Source organism: Erigeron canadensis, chromosome 1 (assembly GCF_010389155.1).
Source record: "Erigeron canadensis isolate Cc75 chromosome 1, C_canadensis_v1, whole genome shotgun sequence".
Taxonomy (NCBI): Eukaryota; Viridiplantae; Streptophyta; class Magnoliopsida; order Asterales; family Asteraceae; genus Erigeron; species Erigeron canadensis.
Window position 1 is genome coordinate 51,500,886 of NC_057761.1, and position 9,372 is coordinate 51,510,257.

Consider the following 9,372-nt stretch of genomic DNA (forward strand, 5'->3'; position numbering starts at 1 on the left):
AACGCTATATAAGTTCAATGCAAGAAGGCCGGGAACAAATAACTATAAATTCCACTTGTTATCAGAGTTATATTTCGAATATCAAACCATTAACCTCCGGAAAGATTACTTGCAGTCAAAATACCCAGAATTTGCTTGATATAAAAGAGACATCGACACGAAAAAACATATACAGCAACATAGGTTGACAATGCCTTTAGGTCCAGCCATCCATCAGTTAAAGAGAATCCCCTACCATTTTGATTAGCAGCTTATCAGTAAACTTTGTGAATAACTACATAGAGAGACCCATAAGACATATCATTTTAGAGATGAAGTCGCATGAAATTAATAAAGTATCAAAACTTCAACCCTTACAATTGAGAATACCATCAGGCATCAGCAGTCCCACTCAACATCACTGCCTCACTGGAACACTAAATTCATTCAACACTTCAAAACATGCATAAGTTTGAGGTAACGGTTACACACCTGAGATGAATACAATGAAACTACAATGACGATGATTATACCTCGTTTACGTTGATTTTTTATGCTCAGATCCTAATAACTCAACATACAAAAGTTTTTTCAAGTAACCAAACATCAATTAACATAAAGCATGCATAACAACAAACTAGAGTGCTAAACCAAGAAGGTAAAATCTAACAAAACTCATCAAGAATAGCTCAATGACACGAACTATCATAGGATTTAAATTTCAAAGCCAGATGTATTTGAAGCAATTCTGCCCTTTACTCATGAATCTTGGGAGGTTGAAGCTTGTCTAACTCTTCTTTGGTGAACATCCCAGTTGTACACTCGAGCAGTAGTGACCTGCAAAAGTGATTGCAGTAAATTTAAAATTAAACCTAAATGCCAATAAGAGAGCCTAATTGAGCTTTCTATAATACTAAGCAAGGAGTTTAACACAAGATTAACAATCCCTAGAGATTAACAATCCATAGGTAAACTTCCACTCATGTTCCCAACAAAAGAAAAGGCCTTTTCCTACTCGCTAAGGGGGAAAGATAATGACTCAGATGGGTGGTGCAGTGGATGAAAACTCGGATTGAAACATGTCACTTGTAGTATGGGATCGAAAAGAAAAGATTGGTTAACCGCTGACCACAAACACTCTTATGTCTACCGTTTTATGAAAATATTTATATATAACTGATGTGTTAATATGATTACAAAGACCCTAAGGGGCCATTGAGCAACTCTAAACACTGCCATCCTCTTGTCAGTGAGGCGGGGCGGGGCGGGGCAGGTGCACTAACTAAGGTTGCCGGTTATAATTTATATATATATATATTGTGATTACAGAAACATATGTTATTTGTGGCAAGAGGTTGATAGCGAGAAGCCCATACAAGCCCGCAATCAGCTACATATCCAGAATGTGGGGTGCAAGCCCGACTAACTCGGTTTAGCTATGGGGTGTCCAGGCTCCATCCTGAGACGTTGCTATTTGTGGCAAAGATGCCCCACCCATAACAAACTTAGGTACACACCACTAGTGCAAACACTGATGTCACAAATGTTCCTTGTAGATTATTACAACTTCACACAAGCCACAAAACTATATAGCTGAAAGAGAATAGACCAAATCTCTAACCATCAAAAAGTTACAGCCCGTTTGACCCATTAGAGATAAAACACAATCCAAACTAGCCCATTCAGGAAAAAATGGGTCAAATTACACCTTAAGTAAAAAAAAAGTTCAAGGAGATAGTACCTGGGTGATAGTGACTTGATCACGTAAGAATTGTAAATCACCAACTAAAACTTCTAAACTGGCTTTTGCATTTTCCAAGTTCTTCTGCAGAAGAGAAGTGGCCTGCAATTGAAAAGAAAAACTCCGATAAATTCCAATCTTTTTCCCGTGTAAATAAAATAGTTAAGCCTATAAAGACGTTCATGCATACCTCTTCACAAGAGTACTCGAGCATTACATTTGCTCCAAGCCACAAACATACTGAATCGGTATCATCTATTCGAGCTCGGGAATAGATGCCTTCAGATACTTCAAAATCAGTTAGCAATGTCTGTGATAGTGAATCCCAGAATGTTAGATACCCAAAAAAATTTAGAGTGATGATTCCCCAAACACTTACAAAAATCAAATAATAATAACTCTCCAATTAACAGAATATATTTAATGATATCAATAGTAATTTACTTATTTTAAGGAGATTCACTACACTAGAATGACGAACCTCACCGGTACCCTTCTTAGCTTGTAAAGTAGATACTACGTCCAAGCATTTCTCGATGTCTGGAATCTTTGCCTGATAAAGAGAATAGAAGGTTTTATTTTTAAAGATTCTGCTTCAAATTAGAATAGAACTAAGAAATCTCATCAAAAAAATTTCCAGGGGAGTTATTTCATGATCTATGCCTGCCGATAACTGGGGAAAGAAAACTATATGTTGCATGCCCATACAGTTATTTCAGGTATTACCTGAAGATCCCTCTGTTGAGCAAGGAGTTTCATCTCAACCACCTTGTATTGCTGAAGTCTGAAAAATACAGAACACAGTAACAATCATTACAACACTCATATCAAGAGCACAAGATTCCGACAGAAACTAGCAAAATTTCATTGCATTAAATCATTAATTAGACATTCATACTATTCAAATACATAAACTTAGTCACGAACAAAAGTGCCATTCCCTACATAGTTCAAAGAACAATGTATACCAAACATGTACCCGTTACTCTTTCGGTCCTTTATTCAGTGTTTATTTCAACTATTTAACATTAATGCTAAATCTTCACATCTTCGTAGCATCCATTTTTTTATTATCAATATATACTTTATTCTTGAAGAAAGTTTTTTAATGGATTACTTATAATAGGATGCAGGGAGAGTTTTATGTAATAGTTTATTTGCAAATATGCAGAAAATTGTAATAATTGTAGTTGATCCACAGCGAGTAGGTGCAACCAATAGCTTGATTAGCTGCAGAAATTTAGATAAATCCAATCCAGTGCACCGAGCAAGAAAAACAACCACTTCCAACAATCACACTTTCATACAGATACACAATAATTCCTTCGATTTCACAGTCCAATACATATTAAGTTTATTCTGTAGAATATCTACGTACTTTGTCATATGTCACTTCAATACCATCTAGCTAATTTTTGTCCATGGGTCATTAAAAGACGGTTCGTTGTCCTACGGAGTTAGTATAAGTTATTTTTATAGAAAAATTGAGGGATTAATAATAGTAACTTTTAAGATCAGATGTTAAAAATTTACACACAAAAAACCATAGCTTTACATAAACATAGATAGACTTGTGCCCGCAAAATAAGGCAGCGGTGGGGGTAGTGGTGGCGGTGACGGGTGGCGGAGGTGGTGGCGACAGGCGGCGGCGGTAGTGTCGGCAGCGGAAGCAGTGACGGCAGTGGGGCCGCCGGTTGGGGCGACGATGGCGGTAGTATAGTTATTTTAAAGGTTGAGGGATCTATATTGTGAATTATTTCATTAAGGGTATTAAAGATATATTAGGTGGAGATGTTTAAATTAGTGAAAAAAGGAGAGGGGTATTTTTGGTTTTTTAAAGGCTGAAAGTTTAAGAAAAAAAGGAGCTATTTGCTTTATTAGATAGTATAGAACTGAAGTATACATATAGATAGTATAGATAGATATAGAAGTATAGATATACATATAGATACGTTATACAAAATTATTCGAATTTAAAAAGTTAAATAGAGACAGAAAACCATCATTTAATGAGCTAATTAAACAAAATCAGTTCGACAAATGAGAAAGTATGTAGGTGTTCTAGGCAATCAATCCCAAATGTATGTTAATTTGTGATTATCATCAATAAAATAATTCACTGACAAAGATATTATGATCCAAGCTACGGCAGATGTATCTATAACGATATTATTGTCACAGAATCTTCATAGCAGAGTATTCTATAAAGATGTTTCTTCAGGCCAGCTAGGAAACTTAAAACAGATATGTATCTCTAAAGTAATGTTGTAGTCCTAGCAATACCGCTAGTTTGACACTCTATTCCTACATTCTTCATTCATGGTCTCAAGAAACATAAAATTAACATGTCTTCCTAAAAACAAGCAGTTAAATCCTGAGAGTGGCAATCTACTATACAAGTGCATATTCTGGTCTGCCACAATGATGTCAAATGATGTCCCACAAATCAAAACAAATCCAGTTTATATAACTTTTTCTTCAAATTGCGCTTTGATAAAACTAAACAAATATTTTCGCAATTTAAACTAAATTAAACCATATTTTGGTGTAAAACATAACTTCTTTAGCTGAAACTATAGTTTAACCCAAGGGTTATATGTAGTCAAACTATCCAACTTTACCTCAATACTTGTTTTGCAAGTAATAAACTTTAAATCTTGGTGGTGTATGCATCCAACTTTCAATTAATGTTACTGTATGAACTTGAACTCTTATGACTAGTAAACCAGTAACATTACACCAGATTTGATGGTGTGGTAGATGAATAGATGATGTCGCTGCCACGTCAGCAATAACAGATTATACGAGCACCCTTAACAATCTCACACACCACACACAAAAAACAGTTGTAACGAACTCGCATCAGTGCCACATTGAACCCACTTTTTCACTTTTCATTATCACACTAATCTTTACTCAGAGACAATCTTTACTCAGAGACACTGAAGCAAATAGATTTTCCCAGTGTGGTATAACATGTACCACCATATTGAGCAAATAACGGATCACGCTGGTTTCCTGCGTGATTTTCTTCCACAAGGCTGAAAAAGGCACTCTCTTAAGGATGTTCTAAAGTAGGGAGAATTTGGCCTTGGCTTCTTAAGTTCTTTTGTAGCTTAAAGAATTATTTGGATTTCACTTATCTCAATAATCCCTCCCTGTTTTTGCTTATTAATAAGCTTATCATAACCTTAATTTGCATAATAAGCTTGAAGTCTAAAAAAGCTACAAATAATGAGCTTATCGAAGATGAGTGATACAAGCCAGGTAAGGACTTCACCAATACTGAACAGCTACAAGAATCAATCCCGTTATGACCCAAGCTCGCAAACACGACTAAATGAAGATAGAATAAAGATCAGAAAATGGGTCAAAATCAGCGTTTGAGCAAGTAGATGTGTTCATCAAGTCTCCTTATTTTTAAGCTAGTAGTGGTAACTACATACATAAATGCACGTTCCTTTATTTACAAGCCCATTGCCTTTTCTCAGGCACAGTGATATAGTGGTCTAAGAGAAATTGGTATGTAGTCTGGGGTGTATCCAGCACCAGACTCCATCCATCCGCCTTGTCGAGAGTTGGTTCGGGGTTGTGGTGTCCGATATTTTGTTGCCAAGCTTGGCGTCGACTTTTCCTTTTCTATCTTTTTTTTTGTTATTTAGTCTATGTATATCAGCATATGTTATATGTATGTGTGTAGGAATGCCCGGCATATAGAGTCGTATTCCTGTAAGAATGTTCTTATTTTAACAAACAATAAGAATGCTTAAAAAGTGTGAATTTGTTCAAATAAGAACATTCTTGTTAATATCACCCAGCGACCATACTTCGTGCTCTATGTTAGTATAAGTTACAATAGCATTATTCCATAACTATTTATATGTAACCAACGCATTTTGTTGAAAGACAAAAAGAAAACCGTTGAAACCGTATTCAAGTTTCTTTCTTTCTTCTTGAGAGATAGATCATCTCGAATAATTCATATCATTAAGCCAAATCACTATAAAAATAAAAATTTAAAATAAAAAAAAGTTAATCCTAAACCTATCACATAAAGAATTTTTTTGAAAAATCAATCAAAATAACTTATACTTAATAAATCATAAGAAAGTCATGAAATTGATCAAACTTTAGATTTTATTTCCTAGCTAATATTACCAAACATCACCTTTTTCCATAAAACATAAATCAAATAAAAACCTCCAATAAACCCTAATTTCTAGAGCACAAGCATATAAGAACATATTAATTAAATAAAAACAAGTAAAATAAATACTCGATTAAAAAGATATAAATGCACCTTTCTTGAAGGAAAGCGAGAGTAGAGTTAACATCAAGACCTAATTGATTTAAATAAACTTGCACATCTTCTACAAATGATGCCGCCGGTATCCCTCTTCTTTCCGCCACCATTGCGCCACCGCTCTGTGGCGGCGACAGCGATGATGCTGATGATGACGTGGCCATTATTTTCTTCTCTTTATTTTTTCAATTATTATTAATTAATAATAATGATAAGTAATGAATCTAACAGTAGAGTCTATTGTTTTTTTTTGTGCTGATGAAAATTTTAAAACTGTAGGTAGACTGAACACTGATGTGGTTTGATGCTAGTGGGATTATTTTTATATCGCACCCATATAATTTGATATAGTTACCTATATGCACCTCAACTTAGTTAACCTGCTCGTACTCTGTTTTTTACTAGATCGTGTATCATTGTTGTTAATAAGGCCTATACTTATAAGCCGTCTTCACGGCGTCGGACGCACAAACGAAGAAGACGCTAGTAGCACTGGCGACGTCTAACCGCATCTGGTGCTACTGCGTTTGATATTAGACGCGGAGAAGGAGTGCGTGTGGGGCCCAAAATAAAAAAAAACTATTTTTTAATCTAAGATTTTGAATTCAACGGCTACTTTCAAAATAATTATTATTAGTTTTTTTTAAACCCTTATTTATTCTCAACTTCACACTTCCATTTCATATCACAACTTAATTTCTTTCTTCTCCTTTTCAACTTCAATAAACCATTTCATAACCCATTTTCCATAACCCATTCAGAATGTCTAGAACTCTGTGGACTCAAGAAAAAGATCTTTGTTTGTCGAGATGTTGGGTGACGAGGAGACCCGACCCTGTTACGGGTAGGATTGAAACGAATAATCCCGGCAACTGCTTTTGGACTGATGTTACTCAAATGTTCAACGAGGAGACCAATGGAGGGCCACGAAGCAAGACTCAACTGCAAGGTCACTGGAGCAAGATGAGGAGGGAATGCAAAGAGTTTGAGGTAATTTGAATGCAGTTGAATGCCCAAGTGAGGAACGAAGACGATGAGGAACAATATGCAAGGGCGCATCGGATGTATCGGGAGAAGCATGGCAGAGGATTCAGATATGAGCATGTCTTCAGGCAGCTTATCTTTGTTGCGTTTTAAGTTGTTCTGGATTTTTAAGTAGACTTTGTAGTTTGATTAAGTGTGTTTTAGCAGTTTGAATTGTGTGTTTTCTTTCTACTACTATTGTAATGTTTTTAAGTATTTTAATAAAATAAGTCTACATTCAGAACATAAGTTTATTCATAATTTTAAAAACATTACAAACGGAAATAAAGAAAAACGTACAACATAACATTAAAACAGCTTACTTATTTCTTTTGGGCATAAACTGCTCTGGCCATGTTGATGGACTCATCCAGGGTCATAACTGCACAAGCAATTTCTTTCACAGCTTCTTTAATCTTGTCAAACTTCCCCTGCAAATAAGTAAAGTATTGACACTCAAGCTCAGTGCAATGCCCTGTTTTTATTGTGAAGTATTGACACTCAAGCAAAATTGTGAAGAGGGCAATTAATCATGTTTTTAAGGCCGGTCACACATTGACCGACCAATGCACTTGGGCAGAATCGTTCCACGAAAACTGCGGTGAAGGCAAATCAACATGGGAAGTGAAATGTCCAGAACACGACAAGTGGTGGGCCAATGAAACGGTTCACCGTGGAATCGGAAAAATGTCAATCAAAGACGACGAAGAGTAACCGTATCATTATTATGTATTTCTTCTTTTTTTTTTACAGTACTGTCTTTTTTATTATTGTAGTATCTTTTATTTTTAAGTAATGTAATGTGTTTTAATTATAATAAAGTGTGTTTGTTTAGTTTTGTGAAAAATAAAAATGAAATAATATAATAATTGATGAATAGTGTTAGAAGTGGGTTAGAAGTGAGGGTTATAAGGAGGGGGTGTTTTTGGTGTGTCTGGAAGTGATGAATAGTGTTAGAAGTGGTTCCTTATAAGTATGTATAGGCCTAAGATTATAAGAACAGGAAAATAATAATAATAATAATAATAATAATAATAATAATAATAATAATAATAATATTATAATAGTATAGTTTGTATGCAAACGTTGGTTCTGTTGTTATTAATAAAAAAAATTATAATGAAATGAAACAATTATGATACTTTGATTTGAACATGACATATACAACGTAAGTGGCGGAACTTGAACAAAACTTTTAGAGGGGCAAGTTTAATGGTAGACATTATTAATTTTTATCATTTTTCAAAAAAATAAATAAATAAGTTTTATATGTTTTCATTCGATTATGTCAAAAAAATTTAAAAATGTGAATAAAAAAATCACAAAGTGTTTGAATTTTGATCAATCATATAAAATATATACTAATTACGAAACGTAATCAAATTCTTCATTAAAACATTTTAAAATAAGTGATCTCAAGCTAGAGTTATTTAAACATAGAATATCAAAGCATTGATTAACACAGGTGTTAAGCAAGAGTATATAAATGTATAAATAATAAACCTTATTAACCACAAAGTGATTATTAGATATAGTCTGTTACAATTTTTTAACATAAAGGTATAGTTCTCATAAGTATATGGAACAGTTAAAATTTAACAAATATATAGGTAGATTAAATAGATTATATAAAGACATTTACACTATCACCTACAAATGAAAAGTAAAAAGTGATATAAATACTAGGAAACAAAAATGCAAAAGGAAGGAATCGAACTGGTATCTCATCACCTACAAGTATCCCTACACAAGCGGGTTAACCAGCTGATCAATAACAACATATATTAATTTATTTAAACACAACGTATATAACTCGAACTTTTGGGGGGGCTATGACCCCTCCCTGCCCCAACATAGTTCCACCTTTGCAACGTATCTATGTAATATTATCTATTTTATATTTATATTATCATATAAGGTACTTTCAAAAGTATAAAAAAAAGAGTAATAGAGAGAACCCTGGCCCCGATACCACAATTGGATACCCATCGATCCATCCCGTATGAGCCATATGATGTCGGTAAAATACTTTCATCCTAATCCCCACATGATTTAGGCACCCCGAAGGATCGAACCCGCGTATTTAAACTTCACATATGTGTCTAGGCTTCATTAGTAACGTATACATTAAAGAAATTATTTTTTTATGCCCAGTAAGGATCGAACCTACGACCTTAAGGTCACAAAGTGTTTTCCTTACCACTAGGCACTTTCAAAAGTATCTTCATGTTGTCTTATATTAAAATGTTAACATTACTATGCAACTCCTTAAACTTAACTTACATGTAACAAGACAACATTAATTAAATTTTAACAATAAAAACAC

General features: G+C 34.3%; 1 protein-coding gene across 1 annotated transcript; it reads right to left on the reverse strand.

Moving 5' to 3' along the window:
* Positions 1 to 303: 303 nt before the first annotated feature.
* LOC122610026 (probable prefoldin subunit 3) lies at positions 304 to 6,301 on the reverse strand. Its single transcript, XM_043783001.1, has 6 exons — positions 6,021 to 6,301; positions 2,447 to 2,504; positions 2,202 to 2,273; positions 1,911 to 2,030; positions 1,721 to 1,822; positions 304 to 816 (listed from the first exon to the last, which is right to left on the reverse strand). Exons 1-6 carry the CDS (start codon positions 6,185 to 6,187, stop codon positions 739 to 741), a joined length of 597 nt encoding a protein of 198 aa, XP_043638936.1. The 5' UTR covers positions 6,188 to 6,301; the 3' UTR covers positions 304 to 738.
* Between the last annotated feature and the right edge of the window lie 3,071 nt (positions 6,302 to 9,372).

What these genes read in the sequence shown, in the direction of transcription:
- LOC122610026 (XM_043783001.1), bottom strand. Translation starts at nt 6,187, where the DNA reads ATGGCCACGTCATCATCAGCATCATCGCTGTCGCCGCCACAGAGCGGT. An exon ending in TCGAGTACTCTTGTGAAGAG is followed by an intron (nt 1,823 to 1,910) that starts GTATGCATGAAC and finishes TTTCAATTGCAG; the next exon opens with GCCACTTCTCTTCTGCAGAA. An exon ending in ATCAAGTCACTATCACCCAG is followed by an intron (nt 817 to 1,720) that starts GTACTATCTCCT and finishes TCACTTTTGCAG; the next exon opens with GTCACTACTGCTCGAGTGTA.